The sequence below is a fragment of the Acomys russatus genome, chromosome 10 (assembly GCF_903995435.1).
Source record: "Acomys russatus chromosome 10, mAcoRus1.1, whole genome shotgun sequence".
Classification (NCBI taxonomy): Eukaryota; Metazoa; Chordata; class Mammalia; order Rodentia; family Muridae; genus Acomys; species Acomys russatus.
In genome coordinates this window covers 28,248,567-28,268,147 of record NC_067146.1, presented here as the reverse complement: position 1 = coordinate 28,268,147, position 19,581 = coordinate 28,248,567, and the positions used below count along the sequence as shown (strand labels likewise).

Here is a 19,581-nt window from a genome sequence, read left to right as displayed (position 1 = left end):
AGTTTTTCAAAGGGCAACAGTACTTATTTGAAAGGCTGAAGTATGTTAGAAATACAGAGTGCATGACCACCTTGGAGGCAAAGAAGGATGACAGGCTTGTAACAGGGAGGGGAGTAAAGCTTGGACTATCTGCATGGAACAACAGCTGCAGTAACTGTGACTAAAATGCTTCTCTTCTTCTTTTTATTGTCATCATGTGCATAAAACTTATGGAAACAAAAATGTCATCGACATTTTCTTTGCCTAGCCTATTTGAGGACCTGGTTCAATAGTCCATAGGAGTAAGGGAAGAAAAAGAGAAGAAAAAGAGAGAGGAAGGGAGGAAAGAGAAAGACTGCAGGCAGGCAGGAGACAGGGGCGGGGGGAAAGATTCCCTATTAGAAAGAACCACTTCTACTACCCACTTTCTTATATGCCATTCCATCATAAATAAGGAAGGTTGGAAATAGATAAATAAAAGCCTGTTCTTTTATAGACTCATCTCTCCTGAAAAGTCAGTCCACATTTGTATGTAGGCAGGACATACTGACCTTAATTAGCAGAGGATAGAGTTTGTGACATGTACCACTCAATCAGGACAAACAGGACATTATTACACAATCAGAGATCACGATCAATACTGACCCTTCTCTCTATTGCATCAACCTCAATACATAAGTTTATCAGAGAGTTATTTTGTTTCCAGTGTGTTTGGAAATGTTGAACATATCTATTTACGAATAAAAAAGAAGCATGCGCACACAAACATTGAAGAAAAGTGCAATGCACAGCCCTTCAATATAGTTTTCACTAACAAACAAAAAACTAAACCAAATTCTTCACAAAAGAAGGTGGGTTTTAAATTTGGAGAAAAAAATTTAATTTGGATGCAGAAGTATAGAAACAGGTATTCTGTTTTTACCTTTCCATTTTCTATCTACTTGTTACCTTCCTCCTGTCTTCATCTGTAGTCTACCTTTATTACAGCCCATGGAAATTGTAAATTGTAAATGGAGAATCCAGATGGACTTTGAGGCAGAAAAATAAATAAAATCAGAAACAAGAGTATACATACATTTAATTGATAAAGTTTTATGATATTAATATTAGTATATATCAGGGAACTCTATGATAGTATCCCTGGGGTTTATTGGCCTCCTCCGTGTTCACTGATAGAACCTAGCTCAAAAAGTAAGGCAGGTAGTGAGTGAGAAAAACACCAAATGTTGATCTCTGGCTTGAATACACATGTGCATATATACATAAAAATACAGGTGCTGAGCAGAAACATGTTTGGCTTTTAAGAAGTCACTCAGTTTTAAAATCCATATTCACACTCTTGAGACCCTCCATATGGATCAATGTGTAGTGTGCGAAGTATTTGACTAGAGATTGTTGGGAAATGGGTTCTACTTCCAAGAAAATGATAGGATGGTGTTTCTGTAGTTCATTGTATGCAATCATACAAACAGGTTGGGAGAATGAGGCAAATGTTACTTATATTTGACCATGGAAATAAAAAAATTATCCAAACACACACACACACACACACAAATCCATATTCAGAAAGCTTGATTTCAATGTGCAAATCCAATGGTCAGCCCTGATAACATACATTACAAGTAGCATACAGACCTAGCAGGCTACACTTAAATACTTAGGAATCTACATTTCTATCTATATCTGTATATACACATATACATACATGTATGTGAAAACAATTAATAATAACATATGCCATACATTTATGAAAAAATCAAGGAGTGGTATTTGGGGGTGATCTGAAGGAAGGAATGGAGAGGCGATATAAATATACTATAATCTCAAAAATAAAAATATAATGAAAAACGTAAAGCGAGCTCTTTAGTTCAGGAACTAGAATACATAAACTGCCACTTGAAACAGAGGGTCTCGGTTTCCAGGTATCCACATTCCCTAAAACCAAAACTGCTGAACATTATCCATACAGTGGAGATGAGGGATACTCCATGTTGTTACCTGCGGAATTGGGAGAGTGTTGCCATGTGGCGTCTCTGCCATTCTGCTTGGTCTTACCTCACTTTCCGGGTCTGCACACCCTCTCCACAGTTATCTCGCATGTCAACAAAGGTCACCTTGCAGACACTCCACGGCTCTGTGACCCATATGTACTGGTTGCAGTCACTGTGGCATGGGACGACCTCGTATACCTGAAACACACGTCTGGTGATCTCAGGCAGCGGGATGCGAATGGGCGTGAGTGGGGGGAAGACTCTTATATCATCAAAGTCGTTATTACATCAGTCTACTTTCACTCTGCCCCCTTCCTGTTTGTAGTCTCAACTAGGAAGAAAGATATCCTCCTGAGAGGTCTAGTCTAGAAGGGGAGGGTGAGCTGAGCGACTTTCTCTGTTTTCACACAGTGGGTACAGATCTAACCACGTGGGTCAGTTCCAAAACACATTTCCATAAACTGATCTTTAGTACACTATACTACAATCTTCTGGAATAAATTTTGTTCAAAGTTTTGTGTGTCTTTACTTCTTAGCCTTGGATACTCATTTGCTAGAAACTCAGTTTAGGTTTGTCAAATACATGAATGAAGTAAATACTATAAACATATCTGTTTTCCAGATAAATATAATTCAACTAGTTTTACATATAAATGTGTATAGGTGTATGAGTTAACATTTGTCATATAAGAAACTGAAATGATAAATAAACTTAAAATGAATCCTCAATCCCTTGAGGTATGGAAACTAGGTCCTGAATTACTTTTATATGATATATAGCCACAGATACAGCTGTCAGCACCAAGGGCTTCACAGAACACAGCCAACTATTTGTGGTGATTGTTCATAAAGATTTAAGTCCTAAATGCAGTGTAGTATGTTTCTTTCAGGAATTCTAGAACAATGTAACAATTGTGCTAGTTTCTCAATGAGGAAAATAAGTGGAAGAAATGAAGAGACCTCAATGTATAACAACCCAGACTACAACCATTTTAAAAAATCATTTCCATGATATGTGAAAATCCAATTCTGTTTCCTATTTTACACACACACACACACACACACACACACACACACACACACACACACACACACACACACATACACAAATAATTTAGGTTGTCAGTTCCTGGAAACAGGTTTAAGCCATCATTGGAGCTATTCTTTTGCACATGTGGATGACTAAAAAACAAAATAAAGTAGAAATATCCCAGATAAGGGTAAAATATGCACGGTAGGGAAAGACTGTAGCTAATGACACAGCTATCACATTCCCATTTGGGAGATGTGTTAAGACAGGACTGTTATCACTTGGTTAAACACCATCCCATCACTCCCAGGGAATTGAAGAATTGAAATGGAGGGGGCCTGCTGCTTTTCCTAATCTTTTTTGATAGATAGTTATTATTCCCCTTTGTTTGGGGGTAAATGCAAATTATTTCATAGATATCTCCAAATAACCATTTTCAGCCCACTATGCTTCCTTCCTGCAAACATAAACCATTTCCTCATTAAGGGGAATAGGTGAAACCTGGTCACCTCACCCTATCTCCTCAGGCCCGTTAAATAAAGCAACTCTGGCAACTATACGAGGGAATAAAAAGGGAAGTCGGCAGGGGAATGAGTTTTTAAAAAAGAACTCTGAAGAAATAGGAGATAAGAGTTCTTACCTGTGCCTGGAGTGATGTTTGGCAGGAAAGACGTAAATGACAAGAAACAGAGAAAGGAAAAAATGTCAGTTATTTTGATAAGAGTTCACATCCTATGTTTCAGTTTTAAGGACTTTTATATAAGACATTAATTTTGTAAAAGATGAGAATGTCTTTCTTAGGCTTCAGGAGGGATAAATCAACCATGTCACATGACTTAAATGTAAGAGGAGGAGACAAGGATTGCACAAGCAAGGAAAGGAGTGCATGTACAGGCTGGCAAGACTTCAAAACCTGAGCAGATCTCACAGCTCCTGTCATTCCAAACTGATCGATGACTGCAAATAGTTTATGAGCCAACTGGTAAACACACTGTTATTTATATATTGACCCACCTACGATCATCTATCCATCAATCCACTTTAATCCATTCATACATTTTTAGCGAAATAAACTTAACTTCAGCTAGAAAACAACCTCAAGTAAAACAAAGTAAAAAATAAAAACAAAATTGCTATATTTTTATTGAGGAATTTTAATTATGGAAAAAAATCTGCATGGTTTAAATTTTTTAACAATAAAACAGCATTTGGCATATTTTATTCTCTCAAGTATTTGACTAATATGTAAATCCCTGTCATTATGTTTTATGAAAACATAATGCTTGGAATTAGATGCTTAACTGTCTGTTTTTTCTTCGTTTACCTTTGATTTTTCATTTATTGCTCTTTTGATATGTCTCCAGTAGATTGAAAACCAATACATAAAATGTCCTTATCACATTCTGTCTTGAGTTCTATGGGAGATGGAAAGTAAGGTCGAAAAGATCTTAATCTAGAGTTTTGTAGAGTATTGGCAACTTAGGACACAGTCATGTGCCTTTGCACATGGATAGGCTTAGGCAAATGTGGCTATGTAAATTGCATACGGACTAGTTGGATACAAACACGATGTGTTGAGTATATATGCATGTTCTTCTTGTTAGAACCATGGTTCATAATTTATTAATATTAAATTTGTCATTAGAAATTCAGGATTTCCTAACTTGTAACCAAACATTCCTTTTTTTCATCATAAGTATGTTACTTCTCTTACTCTGTTTCATATTCACCCAATTATAGCTCTGCAAGTGAATTTCTTCTTTGGAAATGAACATCTACAGTTTAGGAATACAAAATGTTCAATGGCGGCTCAGCTGCCAGGAGATGGCGATAGCAGAGTGCTGTATTCTCTCTTAGTTGCCAAAATTCATCAACTTTGGAAGACTGCAAATTGGTTGAGAATACTTTCCATGGAATTTAATTCTTCAATATCTTAGTTTTTATTTACTTAAAAATTTCCATTTTATATGGTATGATTCTGTTGTTATCAGTGAGCTTAGCTTAACCAGAAGGAAACTGCCGAAAATGGTGTGACTAGAGGTTAAAATGAGACAGGCTATGCTCACGGGAAACAGCTTAACATATTTAAATACTTGGTTCATTTGGCCATGGCTCAGATTCAAAACATAACATCTGCACACACTCTGTATAATCCATTCTTTGCTAATTTACATGCTGATCAACTGTGATAACAATTGTCTGTTCTGTTACACTTAATCACAATTCTGTCGTTAGCCACTTTGCTCTTTATCTCCAATAGAATACAAATAACAACCATTGGCAGCAGCTAATGAAGTATGTATGTAAGCTCTAATACAGATTCAATGTTAGAAAAGGAAAAGGAAGTGACTAAATTGCTAGTGTTATTGTTTTAGCTTTATCTCGAGTACTTGGTAACTGCGATCTTTTTCTGTGAGTCTAGGGAAATTATAAGAATAATGTGATCTCATCAAAGCAGTTAGACATAATTGTATGGCAGATTAAATACCTTGACATTATTCACAACTTAGGTGTTATTTTACCTCCATGGAATTGTACTGTTATCTAGATGCTTGCAGGATTCTGAATCCCCAGAGAAGTCAAAGATAACATATATAATTCAAGAGTTTAGATTTTAGTAAATTATATGTAATTTACTCAGACATAAAAATAGGACCAATCATATTTCTTCCTCAAGTGCTATTATTTAATTTTGTTAATTTTGGAGAAACATAGAACGATTTCCTTGGAAATCTCAATAATATCTTAATGCCCTTGATGTCAGTAAGATACCTGGTTGACATGGTCCAGTTTGGGGCAAGGCCTTCCTCCATTATAAGGCTTTTCGCGCAGCCACTTGGACCGGACCTTCACGCCGCTGCCACAGGACTTGCTGCAGCGAGACCAGTTGGACCACTCACTGAGCTTGCAGTCTGAGGGGCAGGGGATGATGCAAGCTTCTTCTATGTAACCTGAGCAGAAGAAAATTGAACAAGAAGTGAATCTGCTAAATGTCATTCTCTGACTCGAACCCCGACATTGCAGCTCATTTAGAAGGTCCACCTTTGACTTGACAGCAGCATGCAAATACAGAGATGTCTGTGTCCTTAGGGACTCAAATTAAAGCCTGCAGGGAAACGACACATCTGTACTGTGACTGTGTTAAAGCAACAGCCGAGAAGGGCCACGTGATCTGATTAGGATTCATGGGCACCATGTTTCAATATTTCTGACTTTGTGACAGCTCGTGTTTAATTGACAGTAACCTGTCGGCTAACCATCTCATTCTCAATGCTGCCAGACTGTTGTTAAAAATCTCCTAACACAAATTTCTGTGACACTTTATGTGTTAATGCCGCACACCAGCAAGGCTCTGAGTCCTCACAGCATTCTTCCTCAAGAAACGCCAGTCCTTCTCAATAAACATTGAAAGGAATCCATTTAACTTAGTGCCTTTCCTTCCCTCTTCCATGAAAATCCATTCAGAGGAGGGAAATTGAAGGGTGTTGTGTAAACAATGACTCATATCTCCCCAGTGCTGTTATTCTTAAAGTCACACCACGTTTGGGTCCATTTGACTCTCTTGGAATTTTAAATGTGTTAGGTGGAGACAAGAAAACAAATGCAGAGGGGTGATTGACAGGTCTAGGAGCACAGGGTGATGCAGACACATTCCTCAGCTCATTGGCTAAATGAATGGTGTACACATTTGGTTTGGGAAGCGGGCTGCTGTCTTTGATTAGCTCTTTACTACCAACTTGACACTTCGGGGCATCACATTGTCCCTGTTGGTCTCATGGCAAATAGATGGAAAAGCAAACCTCTGGTCAAGAAGCAAATGCCTGATTTCCCTCCTTCTGTAATCCTGGCTTTTGAAAGAAGTCATAATCAGTCTGCTTCATAATGTTTTTATCAGGGGCACAGACTTTATTATACAAGTGACTATCATATTCATAATCTATGAGGAAACAGGTAGATTGAAAATGTCTTGAGCTAAAAAAAAATCATATAACATAAGAATCAGCTTACATTTTGAATTTTTGTATATATGCTGGGTAGTATAGTTGTTACCACCATCTGAATTTTGTCATTTTAGATCAGTTTTACAGGCTCCCTTTCTGAAACTGTTATTATTACATCTGTCAATACATATTTCTCTCCTTCTTCTTTTTAAAATTATTTTATTTTTGTACATATACATTTATATTATTACACACATATATAATAGATTACCTATGGCAAGAAGAACAGTGACAGAATCAGGAATTACATAAATGTTACACTCTTAGTGTTTTGGCTATTTGTATTTGACAGCCTTGAAGAAGACATCTTTCCAATCTTGGTGCATCTAAATTTCTGAATGTAAATCAGTCTCCATCACATATTGTCATTATCAACTTAGAACACCTACCTAGACCTAAAAACATTTTAGCCCCTAAACAATTAAGCTTCATTGTAAAACTAAACTATCTGGTCTTCAACTCCCTCAGAGACGTGAGAAGGAGTTAACTTGATTTCTGAGTATGCTGAGAATAGAGGTTAGTAGCTTTCCAAAGGAAAAGATGAGAGAGACAGTTTTCTATCTGAATAGTCACCCAAAACTTTCTATGACTTTGGAGCATCTTCAGCCTTCTGGCCCAATATATCTGACAGATATATTTGTGAGGCAGGAATTATTGACGACTTGATTACCCTGTCTTGGCAGAGTTTGGCCATTGACTCTTTCTGCATGCAAGCTTGTCCTTTTTTTTTTTTTAAAGGCAGAATTCTGTCTGTGGTAGAAATGAGGAACATTTGCCCAGTGGCTAGTTTGCCACATTTGAAGCCATCTCCATAAGGAGGTTCTTTGATGCTCATCCTCTTCTTTGAGGCAGCCTGGGTGTTGCCAGGAGTTAACCTGTCTCATTGTCAATGAATCTTTAAAGTAATAAAAACCTTTTAAAATGCCATATTCTGCATATTTCTGGGGATTTTGAAGACCTTGTCTTTCTATAGAGGCATATCTACCTGCTGTACCTATGATGTATATTCTTGTGATAAAAGTAGACTAGCAATTGACATGACCATGATTTAATCTACTAATATTTAATTTGCACAACTTATTTCTCTTAAACAACTTGAGGTAGCATTTTCAAAGCACTGGAAGTAAACCTTGTATTATAATTGAGTTATATGAGTATAGTACCTAATATTAGAATAGAAGTATATATAATGTGTGTGAAGAATAATCTTACATTTGAATTCTATACCACTGTATCTAGAACTTATTTCGCATCTATATATTGCTTTGGATATTTCAAAATGTAGCCTTGCGAAAAAAAAGTGGGCATGCCAGACTGTAGCTCTTACAAAATGAGCATAAATTCTTCTCTTTTTTAAACTAAAAGAAAATTACTGAAATAATTATAGATTCATATGAAAAATTGAGAAGTATTATGCACAATTTCTTTGCATACTCTCTCAAGTTGCTTTAATATAACTGGAATGTACTTTTAATTGAGAGATTGACATTAATACATTCTACTAAGCTTTCTCAGGTTTTACCAGTTTTCCTATAGCTCCTATGCATGTCTAGGGTTGATGCAAGGAACAATTATAAGATACTGGCAAAACCAATAAAATCTGGAGGAGGTATAGATTAATGGTCCATCTTTCTGCATATTAGCTCTTTTATTTTGTTAGAGATGTTTGTGCGCTTAACATTTTTCATCAAATTCCAGCTCCACAACAATATCTTGTATATGTGCAAATTCAATGAAGATATTCATGAAACTAAGATTTTAGAGTCCCCTTCTGAGTGCTTTTATTAATCACCTTCTCCTATTACTAAATGATACACCATCTTGGCTTCTTAATATATAGAATAGTTTATTTATATTTATTTATTTTAATTAATTAATTATTTTTAAAGATTTTAAAATTTATTATTATGTATACAGTGCTCTGCCTGTATGTGCACCTGCAGGCCAGAAGAAGGCATCAGATCACATCATAGATGGTTGCGAGCCACCGTATAGCTGCTGGGAATTGAACTCATGACCTCTGGAAGAGCAGTCAGTGCTCTTAACCACTAAGCCATCTCTCCAGCCCCTAGAATAGTTTATTTTGAAAAGCTGTGTATAGCTAGCATCATACAGTGCTGTGGCTTAGATACCAAGCATCCCCAGAATGTCCATGTGTTGAAGTACTGGTCCCACCTCGAGGAGCCAGCCACTCAGAAGTGACTAACATCTGTGCTCTAACTTCGTCAGTGCATCAGCCTAGATGGGTTCAGAGTTTGACAGTGTTACTGAAAAGTGATGACGAGCAGGAGATGAGGTGTCGATGTTGAGCTGAAAGGTGTATTTGGTGTATCTGTCTCTCTTTTACCCTGGTGGGCTGGAATCAGGTGAATACAGACCAACTATATCTTTCCCTCACATTCTGCCCATATCTGCACAGAGACTACAAAGGTAGCTTAAATGGGACTGTCAACGCTAAAACTGCGAGCCAAATTAAACCTTTCCTCCAGTGTTTTCATGGGACCTTTCCACAGCAACAAAAACTAAGTAACCCACACTGTATGTCCACCTGTAAATGTCTTTTTCACTCTATTTCATTGTGAGCTTCCTCTATATTCTGTATGCTGTTGGAGACTTACTATAAATGATGCATTGTATTCTAGTGTGTGAGCATGTTATGCTTTACTTATTCATTGTATTGGTTGGTGAGCATTGAGGTAGTTTTAAATATGATGTTAATATTAATACATTGGCTATTCTATGAATATTTCAGAATGTATTTTGGCTAAGTTAAGGATACACTTTGATGTATGTATTCGTAAGAGAGAAACAGATGTGTTTTGGCATGTATATTATTGCACTTTATTGTAAATTAAGTTTGAAACAATTCTAAAAATGCAATCACAAATTTGATATAAAGAGAGAAGCATGGGAGAATAGCAAAGTAGAAGGATCCAGAGGGTCCTAGAAACCTACAAGTAGAACATTATGATAAGCAGATTTGGACCCAGGGGTCCCACTCAAACTAAGGCACCAGCCAAGGGCAATACAGGCAGTAAACTTTAAACCCCTACCCAGATCTAACCAATGGGCAGAACATTCTCCACAGTTGAGTGGAGAGTGGGATATGACTATCTCACGTACTCTGGTGCCTCACATTTGACCATGTCCCCTGGAAGGGGAGACCTGGTGGCACTCAGAGGAAGGACAGCAGGTTACCAAGAAGAGACTTGATACCCTATGAGCATATATAAGGGGAGGAAATCCCCCTCAGGAACAGTTATAGGGGAGGGAAATAAGGGGAAAATGGGTGGGAGGGAAAACTGGGAGAATACAAGGGATGGGATAACCATTGAGATGTAACAAGAATAAATTAATAAAAAATAAAAAAAAGAGTGAGGTACAATAAAAATCTCCAAAATATAAATTAACAGTTATTCTTCTAGAAAGCAGTTATACTGGTGAAGCTTAGAGATCCATGGAGTTGCAGACAGGGGTGACAGTGCTATTCTCAGTATATATGATTCTGAAGAAGGCTTCTGATATATTCATAAATATATAGAAGAAAATATCAGAAAGAACTGAAGGGATACTTCAAAGTACTGTTTCCTACAAATTAAAAAAAAATAGTTACTCTTTTAGTAAGTTGCAGTGATTGATTACATATAAATTTTAATTGTGGTTTGAGGTGGGAAACAAGCCACCTTCAGTTTTGGGTGGAAACCTTTTAAAGCCTAGATCCTTTGTTCCATAAAGATTTAACATGTTTGACTTCAGAATAATTCATTTTGTATCACTGAGGAATAAGTTATAAAAGTTTTATGTCTGATTTTCCAATAGCACATTCTAGAAAACATTTCAAAAAAACCCTATTAAACTTTTAAGGATAGAAGTTAGGAAATAAGATAAAGACAAAACAGTAGAAGAATATATTTTTCAATCTCTTATTTTTATTTCCCAATGTGTAGCCACATTCAATAATTGTCTGTTGTGTTTATCTAGCACTATTAAAATCTTTAATGCTATCAGAGAACTGCCAGATAAGCAGTCCCTTGCCTGTTCTGCTAAGATCATTCCTGAGGGCAATTAACATCAAACAATCACACGAGATGGAACATTTCAAGCATTTTTAAGGCTAAATAAATTGCTGGCAACGTATATTAATTTATGGTTTCTGAGGAAGGCTAAAACAAAATAAATGACTTAATGTTTAGGATGTTAAAACTTGAGCAATTCAGCACCAATTCTGATCCTCAAGAAAATCAAGCTGAGGCTTCTGATCATATGTTTTTAAAGCCTTTATGTGTTAGGACTACTGCTTCAGTTTGAAAAAAACACAATATACTAGCAGGTTGTAAGGGGCAGCCACAGGACAAACTGCCTTTGTGACATATGCAATCGCCTCATTCGATTGAATTATGCACATGCAGATAAAGGAGCTGTCAACAACCTTCACAATTAGTAAGTTATATTCCTGAAAGGTGCACTGCAGATGATTAAATAATTCATTCTGAGAGCACGTAGAAGGTATTGGGTAGTATGATTTACAGCTCTGTGAATGAACAACCCAGTGCAGTCTCTGAAACATCTGGGCCGGTCTAAAAAGAAACCTCAAAAACCTCTTCTAACGGCAACAGGAACTGGGCAATTTAACGAGACATTTATTAGGGACTGGGGAAAAGCTGAAAATATTATTTTATAAATTATATATTCAACACTGGTAATTTGATAACTTACAGAAAACCAAACTATAACCTCTAACATATGTTTCTAAACTTTAGCATTTCAGTGTTCTACCCCAGCTTACATATTTGATGAAAAGTTGTGAATCAACATTGAGCAACTAATTATCATGGTGAAGTACTCAGGTAAATACAATAAAATACCACTTCGATTTTATTTATTTGCTTAAATACATATAGAGGCACAGCTATTTGCATTCACTACATAACTTATACTGATTTTCAGTATTTTCTGAAAAGCTAAGAGGTTTGTAATGTTACTTCTATGCTATGTCTACTCACTGACCAAGTGTATCCAGATTCCTCTAAGTGTATTCATGAACTAACAAAGTAGAAATCTATATGGGGACTCACATGAACAGTTCTACATACTTCACAGTACTGAACAGTTCTTTAGTTTTATATATATATATATATATATATATATATATATATATATATATATATATATATATATATAAAGCTCCCATGGGGCCAGGGAGATGGCTCTCCAGGGGGAGTTACTTGCCTCCAAGCCTGGCGACCTAACTTCTGATCCTGGAGACCGCATGATGGAAGAGGAGAACCGTTACAAGTTGTCCTTTGACCTCTATGCATGTGGTGGCATATTCTTCCCACCACGTATACACAATAAACAAACAAACAAACAAACAAATAAGCTAACATGGATGTCACCTATATTTTTGCTTTATATAATTTATAGACGGTCCCTTTGCTCCCTTTGACTGACAGTAGAAGCAGCGAGAGGTTAAGGGTTAACAGAAAGAGGATTAAGATACCATGACAAAAAAAATCATGCATAGTTTCTCTACTCTTTGTTAATATTAAATATTGTGAATTATTCTCAGCTGTTAGACTTATTCTAATCAGTACAACATGTTCATCTTAAAACCAGAAAACAAAGCCAAACATGCAGAGGCTACTACACCGGACAGCGGAGCCTGCGGAGCTCTTTGGGACCAGTTTAAGAATCACGTGATCATAGGGTATCAAGTCTCTTCTTGATACCCTATGATCATATACAGGGGAAGGAGGTCCCCTCAGTCAGTCATAGGGCAGGGGAGTAAGGGGAAAATGGGAGGGAGGGAGGAATGGGAGAATACAAGGGATGGGATAACCATTGAATGTTATGTGATGTAATATGGATGTAATATAAATAAATTAATAAAATATATTAAAAAAGGAATTACATGATCAAGCGGAAGGACAAGGTGAGGCATGAGGATGAGATGTGTTGGCTAGTTTCATGTCAATTTGACACAATCTGGTGTCACTAGAGAAGAGATAGCTTCAATTAAGAAAATACGTCCCTTTGGATATGTACTGTTTGAATTTGACCCTTTTCCCTTGCAGCTTTCAATATTTTTCTTTGTTCTGTATGTTTTGTGTTTTGATTATTATGTGACAGGCAGTTTTTCTTTTATGGTCTATTCTATTTGGTATTCTGTAGGTGTCTTGTATGTTTATATGCATCTCTTTCTTTAGATTGGTGAAATTTGCTTCTATGATTTTGTTGAGAATAGTTTCTGGGCCTTGGAGTATATCTTCTCTTTCTTCAATGCCTATTATCCTCAGATTTCTTCTTTTCATGGTGTCCTTGATTTCTTGGATGTTTTGTGTCAGGATTTTTCCAGATTAGACCTGGTGGCACTCAGAGGAAGGATAGCAGGCTACCAAGAAGAGACTTGATACCCTATGAGCATATACAGGGGGAGGAGGTCCCCCTCAGTCACAGTCATAGGGGAGAGGAGTAAGGGGAAAATGGGAGGGAGGAATGGGAGGATACAAGAGAGGGGATACCCATTGAAATGTAATATGAATAAATTAATAAAATTAAAAAAAGAAAATATGTCCATAAGATCAGGCTCTAGGCAGCCTGTAGGACAGTGGTTTTCAATCTTCTTCATGCTCTGATCCTTTAATAAAGTTCTCCATGTTGTGGCGGCCCCAAGCCATGACATTATTTCATGGCTACTTCATAACTGTAGTTTTGCCACTGTTGTGAATTATAATATAAATAACTGTGCTTTCAGATGCTCTTAGGTGACCCCTGTGAAGAGGTCTTTCTACCCTCAAAGAGGTCAAATCTCACAGGTCAAGAAATGTTGCTGCTGTTGGTGATATCTTGGTGCTTGATGGAGGAGGGTCCAGCTTTATTGTGGGTGGTGTCATTCCTGGACTCGTGGTCCCGTGTTCTATGAAAAAGCAGGCTAAGCAAGCCCCAAGGAGCAATCCAATAAGCAGCACTCAAAATCAGCTCCTGGCTAGGGTTCCTACCCTGCCTGAATTCCAGTCCTGATTTCCTTATGACGAGGAAGCACAAGCTAAATAGGCCCTTTCCTTCCCACATTGCTTCGGTTATGGTGTTTTGTCACAGCAATGGAAACTCTAACTAAGGAATAAGCATACACACAACGGAACAGCAAGGCTAGCTGCTTTCCTGTCTTGAATGCCATGTACTATAGCTGTGGGGAATTCCCCAAGTTTCTTTTCATCTCCAGGCTACAGGCAACCCTGGGAGTACAGAGCTGAGTTCATGCTTGACTTAAATTAGCACCTGTACCACTGCTTTCTCTTTGTGCTAAGTTTCCCCTAAGATTCCATATTTCTCTTACTTTTCACATTTAAGTCCCGTTATCCCAGGAAAAGTCAGATGCTTACACTCTGGCTCCTTTTCAAGTTTAAAAAGGAAAAAAAAAAAGAGATTCATTTTCTTGAGTAACTGCAAAAAGCAATACTAGCTGTATGTGTGCTCTATTATATGAGATATTAAAAATTCGGAAACGGGTTAGACGGTAAATAAATTCTAGTAACTAAAAAGGCTTTTGGAAATATTAGAACTCCATTTCAGTTTGTTTATAAAACTCTCTTTATTGCCTCTTCTGCTTGATTTAATGAAAGATGCCCTTCCTTGGCTACAACTATCCACTGTGACAGGGAACAGTTTCTCACTCAGTTTTGTTTCTAATTAACATCTACTATTAAGCCTACACCCTCCCTAGAATCCAATCACAAAAGCAATACATCTCAGTTATGCTGTGCTGAAGACTATTCTACCCAATTCTCTCTCTCTCTCTCTCTCTCTCTCTCTCTCTCTCTCTATATATATATATATATATATATATATATATATATATATATATATATATATATATATATATATATATATATATATATAATCAGACATGTTTTGAGTTTCATTTGTAACCTAAAGCACAAGCTCTCAGACTGGAATCTATGACAATTGGGTACTGAACTAACATTTTGTTGAGCTGACATGCTTTTTCTCTGTAGATTTTGTGGCTGTATGTTTCTGTTCCTGTGTATTTTAGTAGTGCACAGCCTCACACTTGGAGTCTCTGCTCTGGAGAGCCTGCCCAAGGAGACACCATTTGGTGTTCACAGCCATTTGCTACGGCCATGGAAATATGTATCTGTTTTGAAATCATTTCAGTATTAGAGGTGAGTGAGGTTAGTGAGATGAGGATGCTTAGGCTGCTGGGCAAAAATGACAAATGTTGCCACATGAGGGTATCTATAATGTGAAAATATGTACCAACAAATTAAAATTCTATTTATTCATTTGTTTGCATTTGTGCACTTTAAAAACACTTTGCATTAATATTACATTTGTTTCAATTATAAACTTTAAGGATTTTTTTCTTTTAATCAACAAAGTTGTGCTGCAAACAACCTGAGGGAAAAATCTGTGTGAGTAATTTTGGTTGCTAGTGACAGATTTTGAAAAATATCAAACTCAAATGGGTATGCTATGAATCACACAGGTGCTTACAAAACTTGATGTTAAAGCCACTTGGGGCTGAGTAGCACTTCTGTGTTACCATCATTTGTTAGCATAGTAGGCAGAGAGAAAGCAGAGATAATTTAATACAAATTGCCCTTTTCCAAAGTTAATGTAAGGTGAAATTAACACCACACTAATGAAGCATTAGAGAAACTATTCACAACTTCAGCTTCGAGGTGCCAGAGAACAAATCTAATAATTAAATAAAATAAATTAGAAAGCATACAGTGCTGTGCCTCTGAGTGGCAGTATGATGTCACATGACAGTGGAAGGTTAGGGAGGAATAGGGTCTTGATTGATTGAATTCTCCAGTCCAAATGTGGCTGTTACCTTTAAGGTAACTCATGCTCTGTTTGCAAACAGAGCAGTATCTAACCTGGAGCACTCTCGTAGTGCTCCAGCTGTAGTGCTCCAGCTGAGCTGAAGACACCTCCCCGAATCAGCACTTTGACAGACATGTTCTGAGTGCTGACAGATACACAGGCATCTGTTATTTTCATGGTTTTAAGAGTTTTCTTCCTTATGCATAAAAAATGCCATAGTAAAATGCTAAAGGTGTATTGGGACATAAAATTAGGAATGGTTTTATTGATTAAAGATCATGTAGGGGTCAGCAGATGTCCCAGTGTGTTAAAGAGCTTACCTTTAGTAGACCTACTGTCATAAATATGAAAACTTTCCATGACTGATTATCAACGTATTGACAGATGGAGGTGTGGACTGTGCTGCCTCTAACAGAACATCTACCTAAGGGTCTGGAGGGCAGTTTCTTTCTGACAGAATTTGATTCCTTCCTACCCTCAGCACCTTAAGACCCCCTTGATTCAGGGTGTGACTCCTTGGACTGCAAATGTGTGGCACAGGCCACCTGTTGTCCTCCTGAGTTGCAGATTCCGACTCTGCACGTTTGCATGGAGGATTTCTATATTTTCGACAGTTTCGCAGAGGTCCCTGAACCACATTCTGTACAGGTAAGAGTTAGATCAACATTCAAATAACAGGGCATCGGACACTTTATTTTTACAAATAAAACCTGGCCAGATCACAGCTCTGCTCATTGGCTCACATTTTATTCACCACCCCTTTCTTTCTACAAGTGAACAGGTAGTAACAATGACTATGAGCCACAGGTCCTAAAATATTTGTTATCTGACCCTTCAGGAAGACATTTAGTTACAAGTAATTTAGCACGATACTCAACTATTGAGTTTCCTTATGGTCTGTCTGTGTTGCAACTCTTTGATTTTTCTGGTGGCTGTATTTTGTGATGTTAAGACATACACTAAGCAATGAGACTCACAGAAAAGTAAACAGACGAAGCTTTCTGTTAACTTGGTGTTAACAGATGAGTTGTCATTACAGGTGTAATTGGCTTTAGCCTTAGGTTACTTATTGATAATGCATTATGGCTTAGACTGTCTGGTCAAAATAGCAGATAAAAATGTCCTGAGGTAAATTTAAAGAGAAGAAATGATGTGACTTGAAGATTTAAAGACTGGAGTATCTGGCATTTTTTTTCTTTTTTTCTTTAAATAATTTATTCAGATTGCATCCTGACTGCTATCCCCTCACTTGTATCTTTCCACTACCCCATCCCTCTGACTTTCACCCTATTCTTTTCCCCTAGGCTTCTGACAGAAGGGGACCTTCTCCCTCACCATATGATCACAGCCTATCAGTTCTCATCTGGATAGCCTCCTTCCCCTTCCTCTGAGTGCCACCAGGCCTTTCCACCAAGGAGAAGCAGTCAAATAGGGGGTACCTTAGTTCATGTCAGAGTCAGTCCCTACTCTCCACACAGCTGTGAAGAATGCACTGTCCATTGGCTAGATCTGAATAGGGGGTCTAGGTTTACTGCATGTATCGACCTTGGTTGGTACAGTGGTTTGTGCAGCCACGCGCCCCCCCCCCCCCGCCCCGGGTCTAGATCTGCCAGCCTTGACAGTCTTCTTGTAGGGTTCCAGGACCCTCTGGGTTCTTCTATCTCCCTATTCTCCCATACCTCTCTTACCTGGAGTCCCAATAGCAATTCCCAGCATCTAGCATTTTCATACTTTATCTCTGTACGTATAAAATGTATCTTTCAGGGAAAACAGTTGAAATAAATATTCCCTATTTTCACAGGGAATGTGAGTGAAAACAGAGTCTAATACCTTAAACTCTCCATTTTATTTGAAAACACTGCTTAGAGAATTTCAAGACATTATGATTCCTAATAGGAACCGTGAATTAAGCTCGTATACAAGCAAAGCATTTTTAACAGGAAACTTTAGCAATGAAAGAACTTTTTATTATAAGGGTATTATTGATCAAATTGAGCACGATGGCTGTGTGGCCACTATCATTTTTTTTCCCATTTAGTAGGCATGCTGGGACTTGGACATCTGATCAAAATCATATAGACATTTTGTAGCATGTATAGCTCTAATTTGTTCTAAAGACCATAACAGCTTTCAATGATCTGTTTGTTATCGTCTAGAAATGTGCTGCATAGGGAAGTTAGCTAGAGAAAAGAAAGCACTACAGGGGTCTCGAGCAACTGTAAGCACACCAGGAACCAACCCTTTTCCTGTTGAAAAATTTTCTCCAGTATTTCCTTCATTAATATGTTCTGCAAATATCTATTGTGCATCAATTCTTCAAGAAGCTGAGAATATATCAGTGAGTACAGGAGTCTAAAGTCTTCTAGCAAATATATATTCATGCATGGTAGATGAAAACACATATAGTGAGCACAGTAGGTAAACTATATGGTATAGTTTAAACTATAGGTATCAACTATAGGGTGATACATGGTTTATAACTGCCAAATATAGAACAGAATGGGGGATTTTTAGAGCATTGTATCAGTTTAGAAGTTGCATGACAAAATTTTATCATGTACACTTGAATGTAAATCTTGCAGATATATCTTATATAGGCCAAGTTACCTCTAATATTCTTTACCATATTAAGACTAACTAATGTAATTATTTAAGGTCCACAATGGAAAGACTAGAAATTTATATAATCCTAAACTACCAACTGACATTTGATGTTATTAAGAGACAAAAGGTTTTATGGACTGAACAGAAACTATCATATAAGATCTGAGTGTAAGAATACAACTGAGCATTGTTAGCCTAGAGTCTATCACTGTAGGAAGGCCTAAGCTGTGGCAATAAAATTGTGCCCCAAGTTGAAGAAAATAAAAAAGAGTGGCCACATTGGAACTAGTCTAGAATAACACTCAATTAAACTGGGGAAAGTAGAATTGCATAACATTGTAATTACTGATACTTAAGTCACAGATGATGGACAGCAGTGATTAAAGAGAACTGCCCCAAGGCAAGTGAAAATTGAGTAAGAGATTAACATCATTGACTTCATGTGCATAGGGGTCAAGTTTATGCTTAAATTGAAGCAGGAAGATAGTTTTTCTCTAAGCCACATGAGACTGCACATCTACAATCCACATGGAAAGTTGATTTGGCTGGGAGAAGAGATGTGAAGAGCATGCCTAGAGTGGTGTGGTTACACTGACATTCCACAGACTATTGAACTGACTGGAACATACAGAAGATGCGTAATTGTAAAACAGAAATCTGTCAGAAGAGATGAAATGTTCGTAGCTTTTTTTTTTAGAATCGGTGCTAGTAAATGTTAAAATGTCTCATTGGATGCCCTATTATAAATGAAAAGAGATTAAGGAAGAGGGGGATGCTGACAGGGACACTGTCACCACTAAAGATGATGACAGGCTCACAGAACTCAAATGGAATGGTGTTCTTTGTGAAGATTTTCCTTAGGTTCTTTCACCCTCGTCATGATATATTTTTTTTCTGTCTGTACCGTCCCTGTAAGGTAGATCTGCATTCTCCATGCCTCAACTTGATCACACTAAGGGAAGAAGCCAGCTTTTGGCTTATTTTAATGACTTTTAATCATTTAATAATATGGCTTAGTTACGTTTGTTAGATAGCAAATTGTGATAGTCATACAATTTGCTAAATACTGTTTTTTGGCACTGGAATTACATATAGCTTGGTTGTAAAATACTTACCTTGCATCCAC

At 37.3% G+C, this 19,581-nt stretch overlaps 1 protein-coding gene across 1 annotated transcript in view; it reads right to left on the bottom strand.

The window, feature by feature from the left end:
* Positions 1 to 19,581, bottom strand: part of Thsd7a (thrombospondin type 1 domain containing 7A) — a 352,216-nt gene that overhangs the window by 24,489 nt on the left and 308,146 nt on the right. Inside the window, exons 14-16 of the mRNA XM_051151923.1 lie at positions 5,773 to 5,951; positions 3,641 to 3,646; positions 2,035 to 2,168 (exon numbers count right to left, since the gene is read on the bottom strand). Of these exons, the coding sequence (XP_051007880.1) occupies positions 2,035 to 2,168; positions 3,641 to 3,646; positions 5,773 to 5,951 (319 nt within the window). The remainder of the gene's footprint in view (positions 1 to 2,034; positions 2,169 to 3,640; positions 3,647 to 5,772; positions 5,952 to 19,581) is intronic.